We start from the raw sequence: 17969 nt of genomic DNA on the forward strand, positions 1-17969 counted from the left end.
AAAAACTACCCATCTGAGCATTCTTAAAAGTATGACTCAGCTGGGTGATGTGCTTGCCAACTCACCAGGCTATCTCTGTGCTGATTAATTAGATGCATGAATTGCTTTAGCTCTTATGACATCTAAGCCTTTCATTTATTAGTCATGTATTGAATCTTTGTGACAACTTAAAGAAAAGACAACAGACAAATAATCTTTCTAGTACTCCATTTTTGGCGCGTGAAAAATCTCAAGATCATCACATCAAATTTTTTTTTTTTTAATTATGGTCCTGAGACTCCTTATCTAATAAAAATTTATTAATGAGGAATTAGAAGACACCTACAAGTGGTTCTCACCAGAGCTGCCAGGAGAGTGTTTCATCTGTCTCATGCACTACTTGTGTATGATTAAGGCAATTTGAAAGTTGACACTTTAATCCTGTGTTAACAGATATTTCAAGTCGTCCTCATGGATGCAAGAAAATGCTTAATAGTTCTGTTCTTGGGATTAAGGAACAAAAGAACTTCCAGAAAACCAGAAGAAAGATGGTAGGTTTAGAAGGAAGGCCACTATTTCTGTCCATAATGCAATACTGTGCATTAAAATGCACATGACAATTATTAGCATGGTTAGAAGTTATGATTAAAAATAGCACCCATTAGATGTAGTACTTGTACTGGCAAAACCCCATTTCAGAAAATGTACGACTCTGTATTTCTCTCATCCACGCATTTTTCATTTATTTACAGATGATGAACACGATGGGGAAGAAAAGTAACTTTTGGGTCCCTGAAGGTCTTAGAGAGAAAGAATGGATCAAGGGAAAGCAGGAGACACACATGGAGTGAGAGAAAGAGGCTATTTTGTGGCTCTGTGAGTTACAACAAGGCTACAAGACTCTCTAAAATGAAATACAACTTAGAACACAGCATAAGAATGTCAGATTGGGAAGCTCTTCACATTAGCAAGGTCATTTTCCAACCTTTCCAACACTGCGACACTCCACCAGAGCACAGAGCACCAAAACAGATGTGACAGTTTTTGAGAGGATAAATTAGATTGAGAGTTTCTGATGTCACTGAATTCTGGTAATTGTGTTACTCAGCTTGCTGTGCAGCCGTGCCCATACCTTGCTGCCAGACTGTGGCAGCCACAATTCATGGCTTGGGTGAACTTCAAGCAACAAAAGGATCTCTCTAATAGACAAAAAATAGGGGAAATGTTCAGGATGCAATTTGATGTACCTTTAAACTAGTGCTGCAAGCCAAATTCTGACTCATAACAAAGCAGAAATCTGATAAACAAAATTTTCATAAACCAAAGTGTGCCCTTAAGTGTTTAAAGTATTTTTTCCTACATCATTTAATAAAGCAAAGGGAAAAAATATACTTCAACCAGGCACTAAATTTGCTTTCAGGTTCCCCAAAATTTCAAAAGTTGCAAACAATTAACTTTGCTTTTAAATTAAAAGCTGGTGAGCCATTACCTGCTCTTGATAAAAGTCAGGATTCTGGGAAAACTGAAAATGGAGAAGTCAGTCTAGTTTTCAGCTTCAGTTGATGAGCAATTCTGTTCAGATACAAAATTCCTCTGACAAACAGTCATTGTTACACCTTGTGTTTTGTTATGATAATTGTGCAGTTTATCAATATTATTGCTATTAATTGGTTAATATTTTGTACTTGTCTTATTTTCATTGCCTACTTAAAATTCCCTGAACCAAAACCCATAAAAATAATTCTTGGAATTTAGGTTTAAGTTGATGTGACTTTGAGAACCCATTGATCTAAATATGCTCCCAAAAAGTGCATGTCAAGCCTTTATAGCTGGATTAATACACTTTATGCCTTCTTAATGTATGAGATTTTATGTTTTACTGTATATCTGCTGTGTTGCATTAAATGCATGTGTGGTTCAAACAGGTCCATGGTGACAATCTGTGGCTAATCTTAAAGCACTTTAAACACCTTCCAATACTTAAAGGCTGCCTAAAGGAGAGGTGAAGAGGGACTTTTGACAAGGGCATGGCATGATAGGACAAGGGGGAATGGCTTCAAACTGACAGAAGGCAGGGCTAGACTGGATATTTTATGAAGAAATCCCTCCCTGTGAGGGTGGGGAGGCCCTGGCACAGGCTGCCCAGAGCAGCTGTGGCCGCCCCATCCCTGGAAGTGTTCAAAGCCAAGCTGCATAGGGATGGGAGTGACCTGGTCTAGTGCCAGGTGTCCCTGCCCATGGCAGGGGGATGGAACTTGATAATCTTTAAGGTCCCTCCCAACCCAAACCATTCCGTGATTATTATCTAAATTGGGTTTTTTCAGTGAAAAGCTGTAAAGCAAGAAAACAGACATTACTCTCTTTAGAAAAGAATTCTGCTGAAGAGGTAACCAGCTTGTTATTGACCCTTCCCTGCACTCAACAGAGTCAATGGTTGAATCCTGATTCAGTTTTAGCCACGATGTCTTAACCGCACCCAAGTTCTCTGTAGCTCACTATCCTGGTTACTGAATAACCCTGCCCATTTCCCTTTTTCTTTAGTATCCCAAAGGAACAGGCAACAATACAACTTCCTATCACCCAGATGAAGGAGACAGTGTGGGCCCTTTCCAGGGAAGGACTTCAACAAAGGCTTAACTTAAAGCAAGAACATAAATTTATGAAGATAAATGGGATAACAGAAGTATTTATTATATCCCACTGTTTAAGCAGCTCTGTGATCCCCAGATCCTTGCACAGGATGCTGAGATTTGTATTACGATTGCACACTCTAATACACTCATTAACATGGAAACAAAATGTAGAAAACATAATTCCCAGGCAAAATAGTCAGTGAACACCTTCCCCACAGCAAACTAACTTGTATTACCACAGGAGCTTTGCATAGGTTTCCATCTTCTTTCTTTAGGGTTAATCAAACCACGTACTCACGTCTAAAGACCTTGGCCAGACCACCATCTCTCCCTTGCCATCAACAAGAAGCACAAGAAGACACAGAAGAAAACAATAAACTTTACACACCTGCACCAACCTCCTGCTCCACGCTGTGGAGCACAGACACCTTGGAAACAAGCCTTCCAAAGTGTTTTCATGGCATTAAAGACAAAAAAGGGATCATCTTGGCTGACCACATCAGGAAGACAACAGTGCCCTCACAGATACTGCCATGCTTTAAACAGCCAGGACAGACCAAAGCAGGGACTCACGGAAGGCTGTGTAGAGCTCCTGCAGGGTCAGGTGCCCGTCGTTATTGTAATCATCAAACTGGAGAAGGTCTTCAAGTGTACAGCCCAGTAAATCCTCCTCCACGTCCTCCTTCTTCATCAACTGCAGCAAAGAGAACAGGAAACCTCACATGTAATGCAATGCTACACACTGCTGGCCTGGCTCACCTGGCAGATTTTCCATGAAATGACCTTTGGGGACACAGATAGATAATAGACAGATTGCCATATCTGTCATTATAGATTTGCTTTCTATCGAGATATTCGCATTCCTGCAGCACTTCATGGACCATGGACCAAAGAGCCCCTTCCTTTACCAGCAGCACAGAAATGCATTTTCGTTTTGAAAACGGACTGAAAAATAAACATTCAACGGGGAAAAAGGAAAGTCTGCTTCTCCTTTCTCCTCTGTAAGTAGGGACAAAATTGTATGCCCTGATTTTAGGACTAGAACAGGCAACAGTGGATTGTACTCAACACTGATGTGCTTTTCCAACCCCTGACAGTTTGCTTCTTTTGTTTTTTCAGCATTTCATTTGGGTTCTCTGAATTTATTGTAGAACATGAAGAAAACTGCTGAACTGTTGCATCTTCCAGACAGGAAAGCTTTTTCCTGTAGGCCAGGGATTCTTTTATTTACTATTCTAGTCTTGACCCATTATGTTGAAGCAATTTAAAGTAATAATCCTAAAAAAATGACCCTTCACCTAGCAAGTAAAAAATATTCAATAAAAGTGAGATCAACCATAACTTCCAAGATCAATCCTCTAAAGATGGAAATTTCCCTCTGTCTACCCTTTGTATAGAAAATTGATTAACTTTTCATAAGACTGACAAGTTTTTACTAGTCCTTTTGATTTAACATCAGGAAAAAAAACAGTGGAAAACACTTCTGCTGTTACACACTTAATAGATTTATGAATCTGACTTTAAAATACATTAAAGATTCAAATGGAAATAATATTCCAATTACCACCATTGTTAGTAGCCTTATATCTCCATGGTTGCAAAACTACATGGCAATTTCACTGTTGGGTCCAGAGGGAAAATATTGATAGGGTCTACCAGCAGACAGGAGGCAAACCAGCTCTAAATAGAAGGGGATGGGCCATCTGTTGCCTTTGTTTTGCTGAAAGCAATTTTGTTATGAGAACATACAAATGGGGGCTGAATCGATGAAGGACCATCCCCCCTGGAGAGACTCTGCTTTGGGGTGACTCCCTCTGCAATGAGCCTCCTAAAGATCCACTTCCAGGTCTTAAAAATCACTTTTTACTGCAGCAGTGCAAGTCACCTGCCTTGAGTTTTTGCTTGCAGACAAAGTTTTAGTGCTCGAGGGACTATTTTCTTTTAAATAAAACAAAGCAAAGGCACAGCACTAGCTCATCCAGCAGTCAGAAGGAACAAGATCTCACTGCATCACGTTCAGCTCAGCTTCCTCTGCCCATGGGCAATGAAATTCCCATCTTTGGGGGAAATTTAAAGTTGCAGAGAGCTTCAAAATAGAGAGCTAATGCAAATCAATTACAAATCTACCTAAGAAAGAGGTAAGAACAGTTCTGTTAAGACTATTACCTGGGTAATTAAAAATTGCTCATTACCTAAAAAAAAATGTCCCTTGAAAGCTGGGTGGATAAACCAGTCTTGTAAGAGCATATAAAAATCATCTTCTTAAAGAGAAAAATAAAGAATTGGCATGCTACAAATAAACTGTGAATCCTGTTGCTGTGAGAGCCCAGAGCTGCCCCCAGATGTGTCCCCAGCCGGGCTGGGACTCAGCCATGCTGCCACCAAGGAGTCTAAGACCAGAGCCACTCAGCTCAGGATTAAAAGCACTCGTGGTTTATCTAAATTGGGCATTAACAGGCATTTCTTTGTCTTTTGAGAGGTGATCCCACTGTCACCTCAGCCATGCTGGTGGCCAGATTGCATGGAGAATGGTTGGGTGAGAGGGCTCCTGGCTGAGGCTGAACTTATTCTGGTCCATCAAACTGTAGTGTGCTCCAGATGTTCAGGCACATTTTCTGATTTTGGTAACAGTGGGAAGAATTAAAATAAAAGTAGCCAATATCTGTGTTTGCCCTTGTGAGAGAGACCTGGCCTCCAGGCACATCTGAAACAAAGCCCAGAGGAACTTTGAGGCAGACCTTACAGCACTGCCTGAGCTCCTCTGCAATAACAATTGCTTGCAGGCTGCCAAACCTTTATTTTCACGAGAGTTTTAAAATCCTAATAAAATAAGTTTCATAAAAAGGGCAAAAAAAATGGACAATAGAACAGACACTTAGATGCCACTATGTAAAATCTGGCTTTGAATTCCGATAAAAGTGTTTTCTTATAGCTACCATGTCTTCATGAAAAAAATCATTGCCTTCAGAAGAAATATTGCATATATTCATAGCCCTGAGATCTAAGGGAATTTATGCTGACACTTTGCATTGTGTGGAAAGGATGAAGCATCCTGTCAACAGCCTGAGGACTAAAATGCAGCACAAACTGTCCTGGAGAGGAGTGAGCTCAGGGAGGAGCAGGCTCGTGCCTGCAAAACACATGTGTTCCCTGGGAAGTAAGAGAGCAGATGAGACACTCAAGGGAGAACTTACTCTGAACAACCTGGTCTAGTGGCAGGTGTCCCTGCCCATGGCAGGGGGTGGAATGAGGTCAGCTTTAAGGTTCCTCTTCCCACCCAAACCATTCCATAATTCTATGAAGGAACAGCTTTGGAAATTGGAATAGGTCCTAGATAGGACTGGCTTCCAAAGGGCTCTTAGAAGGCATTTGCTTCTAATTCTTCTCATGGATGACATAATGGAATGGAAAGACATTTTACAGGACTGTTTTTTCCCAGGTATGCATGTACAAAGAGCAAGTTGAGGACACAGAGAATCCAGGTTGAGTGCCCAGGATGGCTGTTTGATTCACTTTACCCAGGACATGAATTCCAACAGCACAGCATGCCTGAAATTAGAAATAATTGTTTTTTCAAGCTCTTACCTTTTCTATCAATTTCTGCTAATCCACATTTCAGCATCTGCCCAGGGACTTTAGGACAATATACCTGTCGACAAACATCCCAACTTTGCTGTCACATTACTCTATGCTAATGCACAGTCCAGAAGGCAGGGAGAAGAATTGAGAGATTGCTGCCTAACTTACATGCACCTAAAAAATCAAAATTGATTCTCCCCAAGCTGGCTAACTGGAAATACTTCAGAAGATGTCAGTTAGCAGAGCAAGGATTATAATCTATTTTGAGGAGCGTGGACGTGGCAGGATTATAATCTATTTTGAAGAGTGTGGATGGGGCTGGAAAACTGCCATGTTTTTTGTTTGGAGATGAGCTTCAAATGCTTGAGACAACGCTGACCCCTGGGAGATGCAGAGAGACTCACTGACTGTGTTAGATTTCCCTCCTTTACTTGCTGCTGACTGGACAGGTACAAACGACCATTCCCACCTGAGTGCTGCTGTGTTACATTCAATTCACACCTTGAATGAAAATCCACTTTATAATTCCATTCTCACCGAACAACAAACCTACCTGAGCCAGTTCAGAGCTGCTGAGATGCCCGTCACTGTTCAGATCCAAGTGCTTAAAGAGCTCTTCAATGAGGAAGCGCTTCTGGGCCGCGCTGTCCTTGGCCAGGCTGCTGGGCGGGCTCTGCCGGCGAGCCTGCAGCTCCAGCAGGACGCTCTTCAGCCGGCTGTAGTCTGCCATCGTGCAGCTGTCCCCTGAGAGATAACACAGCATTACTGGACCATGTGCATTTACCTTGATCTTTGCAAAGGACTGAGGTCCTAAAACGAAAAATCAGGCACATATGTCTGCATATTCAGCTCCACTCGGCTCTGCACTTGAGGAGCTCCTGTGGTCATTATCTTTTGTAATAGCTGGCAGATTTTCTAAATCCTGCTGTCAGGGATACTCTCCAGCATGTTACCTTCCAGATTTTATAGGGCTTCAGTTACAGACAGCCACACTCAGTTTTGTAACTCCCACAAATATTAAATTGGTTCTGTGCTTTTCTATATGAATAAATTTATCCCATAAAGTAAAAAATAAACCTGGGGAAGCTGATGTTTAGAAAGTTCCACTAATGTAACTGGTACCTCAGACTGTCACCCTGTATCAAACAAGGGCTGATTTCAGGGAATCCTCAGAGGCAGCCTGGGGAGGCAGAAGGCCAGAGGAAGGACAGTGAGGAGTGCAGGGCTGTGGGGAACCCCTGCAGCTGTGGTGTCACTAGTGCCTGCTCTCATCACCCCACTGCAGGCTGAAAAAACACTGTCCTGTCCCTGACCAGGGAGAAAGGTTATCAGGGAAAAGCCCTCAAGCCACTCACCCTGAAGCAACTCTGGCTTGGCTGAAGAAATCAGATTGAACCCTCCTGACCCTGAAAGCTCATGCTGTGCCTGCAGCATCCAGCTCTCCCACAGCTCTTCCCCTCCTCAAGGAAATGCATCCACATGCCCAAAGTGGTACAAGATGTTATAACCCTTTTCTGCTCATCTGTTGGCTGGCAAAATGAGCTCAGCAGAATGAGAAATGGCAGCTGTCCTCCTGTGCAAATCTGTTCTCTTCAGTGCAGAGCACAGTGGCTGGTGCCTTGCAGGAGCCTTGGAGCAGACCCTGGAGCACCTTCAGGCTCCAGCTGTCCCACACTCTGTGGGTACCAAGCACACCCCACCAACAGCATCAGCACCTCCAGCTGTTCCCCTCAGATGTCCTTATGTCTATAATGTAACTTCCCTATAATGTAAATAGCCTTACTCTCAGCAATACTGGCTGTAAAACAAACCTTTTTTTTTAAAAATCCCATCACTGATCCTGTTGGATTAAATCTAAGATTTAATCTTAGATTTAAGAGAACATGGTCCCACCTCAGTTTAAGGGACAATACCCTTGTAGATCAGCTCCCCAAAGACTCTAAAGATTATTCCTCTGAAAAATAACAGAAGACTCTGGCACAATGACAATTAATGTTCCTGTCTCTTTCTTGCTGAGCTGCAACATTTTGGACCTCTTGGTCCCACTCCAACTGAAACCCAATTAAAATTCCAGGTGGGAGGCACTTCTCTGATAGCAAACCCATCTACTGTCAAGGGTTTTTTTCACCCTTCATATTTTGTGCTCACAACTTCAAAAGCATTATGACCTGAGAAGGTGAGAGAGGACACAGAGGCTGAACATGTGCTCACCAGTCAGGTCAGTGCCCTCCTGCTACATGAACAAGAACTGCAAGACAAGGCTTATTTCCTACTCTGAACTCAGTCCCATCTAGTTTGGAGAGTTTCCTGCTGCTCAGGGATATTAAGCAGCTGATAAATTTTTCCTTCCCTCTAAACAACCTCCAAAAAGCACTAGGTCCCACTAGGGATCATTCTTGTTTTACAGAAAAAAACAAGGCTATTCAGCTACTATTAGTTGTGCTTATTATTCTTGACTCCTTTATTTCCAACCATGTCATTTCATGGTTTGTGAAGACAGTATATATGTTTTTGCATTCCATCACCAGCTTATTTAAGAGAAAACCTGATTATTGTATCCATTTAATCAAGCCATTCTGTTTATATACTGTTTTAGCTACTGCAATAATATTTTTTCTTTTAACTGGAATTTTATTTTCAATCAAAAGTTAATCCCAGAAATGTATCTAGGGCTAATGAGGACAGGGAAAACGATTTAATTTTCTTCCATTTCTGTTTCTGCTTTGTGGTTTCCTTTAGTGAGCACCAGCAGTGTAAATGTACATTTACAGGCAATGTACATGGTGACACCTGGGTGGGCTGACCCACTTACCTTGTGCTCCCCACAACGACAGGCCAAAGCAGTTCTTACTTTACAACCTCCAGGTTTGCTTTCAGCAGCTAGGACTTCTTTTTGTAGATATTTGCTGTTACCTGGGCAAGGCTTTCCCAGCCTTCCTCCCTCAGCAGTAACCCAAGTGTCACATCTACATGGGGCTTTTTCCACACTTGCAGGGATGGGGACTCTGAGCTGGATGGAGTCAATCCAAAAAAATTTTTTTCCTAATCCTCAACCTAAGCCTCCCCTGGTACAACTTGAAGCCATTTCATCCATTTCATCTCATTCTGTCATTTACTACTTGGGAGAAGAGATCGACCCTCGCTTGGCTACAACTTCCTTCAAGTAGTTACAGAGAGGGAGAAAGTCCCCCTGCCTCCTTTTCTCAGGCTGAACCCCCCAGTTTCCTCAAGCACGGTGTGAGCCAGGAGACAGTGATCTCCTTTCACTGAATTACAACCCTCCTGGATTCTTCCATGCTCAGAAAACAAAGCCACCACAAAACTGCTTTTCTTGAGAAACTACACGCTGATCTGGGCTGCAAGCCAGCCCAAGGTAAATGCGCCCATTTATTTATTTATTGTGTGTGTGGGGTCACATTACCCTGGGGGTCACAGCCATGCTGCAGCTTCCAGGCAAGTGTGATGGGCACTAAGAGTGAAATAAAGGAAAGCACAGAAGGACAGAGCTGGTGACAGCTGCTGGCAGCAATTCCCAAATCCTGCTATAAACTCATAATACATTTTTCCCCATCACACTGTTGCTATGTTCAGGGTCATGGATCCAGCAGACCCCCATCCTGCACAGCAGGGTAAGGCCAGTCCATGGTGAACACATCAAAGAAAACCAGCAGTAAGACAATTATGTCTCTTATTTAAAAAAATAAGTCCAGTTTCACATGTTGCTAACATATGCTGCAGGCAGAAAGTCAGAAGGTGCTTCTAGCCCCTGTCAAATCAATACCTTCCCTTCCTTCTGGAGAAAATCACACTCTCCAGCTCTGTTGGAAGTGGATCCCAAGCCTCTCTCCAGAGTGTGGATGTGACAGACTGCATGGGTCTCACACCTTTGCATGTTCTCCCTGACATCCCAGACATCTCAGGGCTGCAGTGACACAGAAGCAGTTGGTCAGAGCCCAGCAGTGCTGAGCTGTTTAGCAGCACACAAGTAAAAGCAATAAAGTTCTGTCCCAGGGTGTGAGATTGATAATTTCCTCCTTTGACTGAACCAAAAGATCGATAGAAAAATGCACTACAACTGTAATATATATGTGTGTATATATATATATATATATATATATATATATATATATATATATGCATATAAATATATAATTTATATACTTATTCTTACTGTAGTAGAAGAACAGAGGAAAGACTTCTCCGGGTCAGTTGAAGTACTCTGACCTGAAACTATAACTTTATACTAAGTCTCGCCAAAGCTCAGAAATTATCTGTGTTTGGGGACATCTGAGCTGATGTGCTGCTGCACAACCCAGACCTAATGCTATTTATTTCAAACAAAACAAAGCACTTCAGTGACCAGACATGGATGCTAGGAGCATCCTAGAAAAGACACTACCTGCTCAGCCAAGTTGTGGAGGGGACACATTCAGGCTACTCAAAACATCTGCAAAGTCAATACCAAAGACAGCAAGATTCTCCTGCAGCAAAGATCCTTCCCCTCGACTACTAGGCATTATTATTGCACCTTTTAACCTAAGTTCCTTAGAGACTGCTGACACTGAGCTGGTTTATAGGTCTCGAAGAGCAAAGCTCTGTATTTCCCCTCCTTCCCTCTCACTCTCTCCTGCTGTCCTGACATCTGTAATCTCCTTACACTGTGCCAAGCATCTACCAACTTTATCTGCTAAATACTGTTTCTTCAGGCTTCTGCCACCTCTGGTTCTATTCTTCCAGGTATTACAAATCTGACTGTTAAGCAAAAAGAATGTCAGAAAAGCTGTCTGTGTGCCCTCTCACTTATCCCCACTCTTCTCTCTCTCTGCTGACTGCCCCCAGCAGTTTCCTCAGCAACACAAGCTCATCATTAGCAGTTTATCTCATCTCAGGCTGCTCTCCTTGGTAGGTCTTGCTAATGGATGTCTCTCAGCTTGGTTTCCTTGTTAGAGCTTCCCAGGGACTTGGATTTTGCTCACAATTGCAACCCGTATTAGGAGGTTTAGGTTGGATGTTAAGAAAAGGTTCTTTCCCCAGAGGGTGTTTGCACACAGGAACAGGCTCCCCAGGGAATGGTCACAGCACCAAGCCTGACAGAACTCAAGGAGCATTTGGACAATACCCTCAGGCACATGGTGGAACTTCTGGGGTTATCCTGTGCAGAGCCAGGAGCTGGACTTGATGATCGTTGTGGGTTCCTTCTAACTCAGGATTTCGTGATTCTGTGATTTTAGCTGACCACCCCTGCTTTTCAGAGATGGGTTTTGAAGTGCTCCTTCCCTGCCCTGTTTCTAAACATCAGAAATGCCACCACGTGTGTTCCAGGTGTCTGTGTGGTACTGCCAGCTGACCCCCTGTGTGTGCTCAGGCACCATCCCCACCACACAGCTGGGGAACCAACACAGAGAGAGACACCCACTCAAATTCTGGATGAGCTGAAATTGCTATTCTGCCATGCCCTAAACCGATTCTTCAATTCTAGTCCATTATTTCCCTCTTCATGCTGGGGAAGATCTCCAATGAAACAAACCCTTCTTATCAGTTTAGAACATTTTTAAACCCAGGGAAGCCTGGAACTGTTTGAATTAAAAAAAAAAATAAAAAAAAAGACAGGGAAAGAAAAACAATAAGACAGAAGAAGAGTAAAAGAAAAATCCAGGATATGAAGGTGTGATTGCTAAAATGTGGCAAATAACTGTCAAATTTACACGCTCTGCTCACTCCAAGCAATGCTGCTTCTTGCTCTGTTTTGCAGCAGCCACGTAATTCAACCTGTTTAGCACTTCTGCATGCTTTGGCAGATAAAATATTGATCAGCCTGCCAAGGAACACAGAATGCCATTATGTTTTTATGTCAGAACTCAGTAATGATCTACATTTATCAAGAGCATCCTCCCTGTGAAAGGTCAGTGGTGAATGTAGCTAAATTGTGATGACAGATCATTAATCCAGCTCCCTCAATAATTGTCCTCTTTAAAAATTTTACTCCTGGTTTCTGTGAATTGCTGCAGGTTTTTACACTTGGATACCACAGCAATCTTCAACCCAGTTCTAAGTAAAAGCAGATAACAGAGGAGCGGCAAGGCTGGAGATGAAAGTGTCCTTCAAAGGAATGCAGGGTACAAAATAAAAATAAACTGAGGAAGCAAAGAGCTTCCTTTGATGGGGAAACTAATCTCCCAGTGAAATATTACCGTGCAAGGTGCCTTACAATACAATGATTACTCAAAATGTCAGTACTTCTTTAAATATCAAAAATGATCTGATAACACCTACAGAGCACCAATCTCTGAGACCTTGGTGTGCAGATCACCTGACAGCAGATGTGAGCCTGAACACACACAGAAGTCTTTAGGGGATTTGAGTCCCACTGGCTCCTGAATTATTTTTCAGCAAAACTACACGGGCTGCAAGAATGGCAGGTGGCACCTGCAGCTCTTCCTAAAATCCGTGAGAGAAGCTGTGCAGCCGTTAGCATCCAGGCTGAGTATAAGAGTGTGTGATTATCAAGAAACACACAAGGCATACAAAGAGATTCAAACTTTTTGTGACCCTTCAAAAACTCTCCAGAAGTTTCCCCTGAGTGGCATCTCCACACAGCTGGAGCACGGGCACCCAGTCCATACGCTCTCAGATCTGGGCTCCAGCCCTTGAAAATCTGAAACTGTGCTGCCACTCCCAACACAGGATTAGACTCAGTGTGTTATCCCTGCAGCTGAGATAGGACATAACAACCCAGCAGCCCATGCAGAGCTGCCAGCCCCGTTTGGCTCCTGGATCTCACCATCACTGGCCTGAAATCCACCCACCACGGTAGGACAGTGCTCCTGCTCACTGTCCCCAGGGGGGAGGATGATGACAGCCCAGTACAAATAACCCACCACCGAAGGGAGAACTCCAGTGGCACTAATCTTCTAGGCAACCCCTCAGCACCACCATATGTGGCAATAAAGAGCAGTTTGGAGCAGGCTGAAGAGTGTCATTTCTAAGGCAGGAGGCATTGGGGGTGTCATTTTATTTGACAGATCCTCTCAGACCATGCTGACTACTTTCAGCTGTTCCTATGGCAGTTTTCAAGCTCCAGGAAGAAATTCAGTGCAGGAGATGAGAGCACTGAGATTTGTTTTCTCATCCGTATCTATAGGGCAAAAAAGATAAAGTTACTGAAAATAACATTTCTGAGCAAAATTAAAGGGGTTGGAGAAAAAGTTCTGTTTTCAAAACAGCCCTTTCCTATGTTTCACTCAGGTTTTATCTGGCATTGTTAGAAGGATCAGAAAATGACTAAACTAAAATGTTATAAATTTATTTCTGTGTGTAGCTCCTTAATTCTTGTGCCATTTATGGCAAAATTCCTCATCAGCACCAGCCCATTTTCCTACATACAAAATGAAAGTGTTGGCTGAACAGTGGAAATGGGGTCCCAAAAGATCAGACTGCTGAGCCTGAGTGAGACGTTATGTGAACTCTTTACCCCAATGATCTGCTGCATTACGGCCTGTTTGACTTGACAGAGCAAGTTTACATGGGGACAGGAAAATTAAAGATGACTTCAGTTCTTCAGGGGTCTCCTTGCAAATCCCCATTCTGCCATGCAAATTTTTTACCTGTCTCTTTCTATCTATCTTCCTCTTCCTTTAATTGCTTGTTTCTGCCCATGCATGGAGAGTTTGGCTGGACTTTCCTCCCAATTTTCCTGTGTGGTTGGAAAGAAGGAAATAACTGCTTTTCTCAACAATTTACATACACAGACTCCTCTGAGCAAGTGCAGCTGCAGGAGGAAAACATCAAGAAACCTTTTTGGAATTGACAATTTCTGCCAATTTAGAGATATCTGTGAGTTTTGAATCTTCCCAACTATGATTGTTATAGGCTGTAAATACTACAGGTTGGATATTAGGAAAAAATTCTCCATTGAAAGAGTGGTTAAACCTGCTCAGGGAAGAGGCAGAGTCATCATCCCTGGAAGAGCTCAGAAAATGAGCAGATGTAGCACTTTGCAATGGGACAGTGGTAATGGGGATATTTGGCTGAAGGTTGGACTTTATGATATTGGAGGTCTTTTCTGACCTTAATGATTCCACGATTGTATGCGAAGTCTGAGCAAACCAATTTAGGATGAAGAGAAATTAACCCAAATCTTAATATATAAACATCAGTGATAACAGCCATTTAACTTCTGATCATTCAGAGAAAGCTTCCTATAAAACACCAGGCTGTGTTCTGCAGCAATTACACTGCACGTAACCCCACTGCAGTGCTCCTGTAACACCTGATAATAACACAGGGAGGGTTCTGCTGCCTCCAAACATCACTGAAGACCATCTCTGTGCACAGAGGAAGCCACACACCACAGATGTGACATTAAGGCAACGCTGCTAATTACATCCTGTTCCCTCACAGCATTACCTGCCTGCCTCCTTTACACACAACCAGGCCCCTCAAAGGCTGAGTATCTGTTTTATTCCTGAGTTGAATTTACAGGTTAAGTGAAACTCTGGTTCAGTTCCTGCTAAGAGGAGCAGATGTTTAACTTCATGCAAATTCATGAACATCCTTCAGTTGCCTCTGCTGAAAAAATTCAATTAACAATAAAAATCCAAACTAACTTGCTTATCTTAGGGATGTGTTTCAGCTAATAAGATGTACATTTATCAGGTATCCATATATAATTTAGCAGCAACTGGGAGCTCACCAAATTTATCACAGAAATGGAATGGAATATATGCCATGAAGTAGATACTATTAAACAATAGACATTTACAACCTGGAAGAGTTAAAGCTTGCCTCAGTGTATATTTGTTTCAATATTTCATTTTATTACAAGAAAAAGCACCGATCTATTACTCTGTGAGTTTTAAAAATATATTAAAAACTTACAGCATGAGAATATTAATTCCCAGTTCTATAAACAAAAACTCTATTCCTACCTTAAACAATTACCTTCCAAAGTGCATAAAGCTAAATGAATCGTATGCCTCAGCTCCTAATGCACAGAAAGAGGTGGATGAATTTGCAGCTTTTCTTGGGAAGCCCAAGAATTACAACTTGGTTTGCCGAGTCCAAAGCCAAGTTCTAGATTTGTGTCCTGCCTGGAAGGGAGCAGGAGCAGCCCCAGGGAGGGAGGCAGGAGGAAGCCTGCAGGTGGGAAAACACACAATAAACGTAATTTATCAAGTGCCTATCACCACCTAGGCAGTGTGCCACAGATTTATAGATTTTTAAAGCCAAGAGGGAATATGTGCACACTCTGACCTCCTGCCCCCAAGTTCAACAAGATTTTCCCTGCAGCAGCTCCATAATTTGTTTGCTTTATAGCACACCACCCAGGAAGGCTTCCAGCCCTAATTTAAGCATCAAAGAGCAAATTTTTCAAATGATTACTTAGCCTCAGTGGGCAAACATATTTTATTTTTAATTTGTTTAGCTTCAATTTCCATCCACTGAATTTTGTTACACATATATCTGGTACATCAAACTGTAAGTCTCATATTCCACATCACCTTCCCAGGTCTGCTCTGCTGTTGTGCTCATCTCATGTTACACCTGTCCTCTCTGAGGAGCTGTGGGGCACAATGGCTCTCACCAAGGCAGCTCACATTCTGAATGACTGGGTTTTCTCTTTTCTGGGAATTTTATCCTTCTGTGGCTGGCAACAAAATGGCCATGGCCATATTTGCAAGAACCTTTGGCTTCTAGTCAGCAGTGAGTGGCTTTTCCAAAATCGAGTGCCCACCCCTGAGCTGGCTCAGACCCTTCCTGGTACTACAAGGTGATACTGCACTGCACACAGAGAGCCCAAACACATTCCCAAGCCAGGGATTTCTAGATGATTTGGTGGATGATTGCTCTCATTCCACCAAGACATCTCTCCCAAAGATCCACTCAGACAGCATTCCCAGAAATTATTTAGCATAAAGAAGACATAACTAACAGCAATGTCTGGGCTGGGAAAGCACAAAAGCAAACAAGCAAAAAAACTGATTATATTTGCTGCCTGCTGAGTATTAGCTGTTATTTTTGTGTTAAGAATTAAAAATTATTGTCAAACCAGAGGGAAGAAACAATGTCATGAACATCAATGCAGATGAAGGAACACCACGCAGTCAAGGCAAACATCTCATAACTCCTATATTGCTTGTCTCAACTACTAGGTGAGTGTAAATATAACAGAAATCCTGAGTGAATTATGCATGAGTCCTATGCTGGAAACTGTCTGTTTCTAATGATTAATTTACTCAAAACACAGCCCACTCTGCTGTAAATCTATTACTCCCCACAAAGATGTGATCTTACACACACACACACTCAACTCTCTGTGGCTGTTGTGTACTCTCTCTAAATTATATTTTGTCTTCAGATTGTATTGCTCTGGTTTTAAATGCTATTAAGCCAAACTTAATGTTTAGTGATGGGGCATCCTAAGATGCAGACAAGGAAGGAGGGGAGCAGGAGAGGAAAATGTATCTTATAGAGGGCTTTTAACAAAACCAACAAAAATAGCTTAAGAATGTCTAATTACTTAAGATCCCAAAACAAACTGCATAATGAATTCAGTGGTTGAGAAACACGGTATTGAAAGAGCCTGGGAAGACAGTGAGATTTTTATAAAGGGTAAGAAAGAGAAGAAAATAAGACAAGAGAGGTGACAGGGCAGGTGCAAGGTGGATGCTGAGGATTCTCAATCAAAACCATAAGGGATACTGCAAAATACTGCTTTCCAATCTGGAAAACAAAACAAAACAAAACGACCAACAAAAAAGTAAACAGACCTCTTTGTGAAAAGACACTCCCAGACAGAAACAGCTGGGGAGCACTCCTGAAAACAAGGGTGCTCTCTATAAATCCAGGCTTGAATTTCTGTTTCATCACTTCAGCAAATCAAAGGTAATTAAAGGCAAACCTACTGTGTAACCTACTATGTATGATATCTCCATTTGTGTGATTTGTACTTCCTGGGGTCAAATCATTCATCCCAGAGCCCTGATGCTGCATGTGCTGCTCCATGGCAACACAATGGGACACTCCAGGAACCTCCACACTCAGTCTGTACAGAGTGGTAAAACTAAACACTCTGCTTTTGGCAAGAATTAACTACATGGTATTAATTTCACATATTTCCTTGTGGTTTTGTTGTAAGGATGGTTGGATGACAGGTTTCTTTCCATGGGCTGACCCTTTGGGCCACCAGCAATGGCAGGAAAGCTCTGATCAGCAGAGTTTCATTCTGATGGGCTATGAAGGAGTATTTGGAGGACAGGTGTAGGTCAGCAGGGAGTTTTGGGGTGTGGGAACAGTCTGTACTGATCTACAAACTTCTCCCTGTCCATGTCTGTCCAATCCATTTAAAGGCTCTGAGATAAGGTTCTCACCATGCTTTTAGAGAGTCCCTGGCATGGGTTTTAAGCCTCAAGTGCTGCCAAAACACAAACAGCAGAATAAACACAGCACAACAGATCTGCTGGGACCTTTCTATCTGTACACACAGCAGCATCAGACGCTGTGTCAGTGATGGATTACAGCCTCAACACAGAGGCAGCAAAAGCAGGAGATGGACAAGAAGTTAAGAGCTATCACCCTTGGCTTGATGCATATCACCACAGACAAGGGAAAACCCAAACCAAATACATCAAGCAGAGGACTTGTTTGAAAGCCAGTAATATCTATTGCAATGTATCTGCTGTGAGCACCAGTTTGCACCTGAGGCTGTGCTTTAGCTTAATTCTTCACACCTGAGATTGCTATTTTTAAATGAAGGGAATTAACCTGTCAGAACATTAA

General features: G+C 42.4%; 1 protein-coding gene across 8 annotated transcripts in view; it reads right to left on the minus strand.

Moving 5' to 3' along the window:
• FSTL4 (follistatin like 4) overlaps positions 1-17969 on the minus strand; it is a 209555-nt gene that overhangs the window by 90764 nt on the left and 100822 nt on the right. For all 8 annotated transcript variants that reach the window (XM_038149864.1, XM_038149863.1, XM_038149862.1 and 5 more), the window contains 2 exons: positions 6745-6935; positions 3186-3306 (listed from right to left, as the gene is read on the minus strand). In XM_038149864.1, the coding sequence (XP_038005792.1) occupies positions 3186-3306; positions 6745-6935 (312 nt within the window). The remainder of the gene's footprint in view (positions 1-3185; positions 3307-6744; positions 6936-17969) is intronic.

Source organism: Motacilla alba, chromosome 13, assembly GCF_015832195.1.
Source record: "Motacilla alba alba isolate MOTALB_02 chromosome 13, Motacilla_alba_V1.0_pri, whole genome shotgun sequence".
Classification (NCBI taxonomy): Eukaryota; Metazoa; Chordata; class Aves; order Passeriformes; family Motacillidae; genus Motacilla; species Motacilla alba.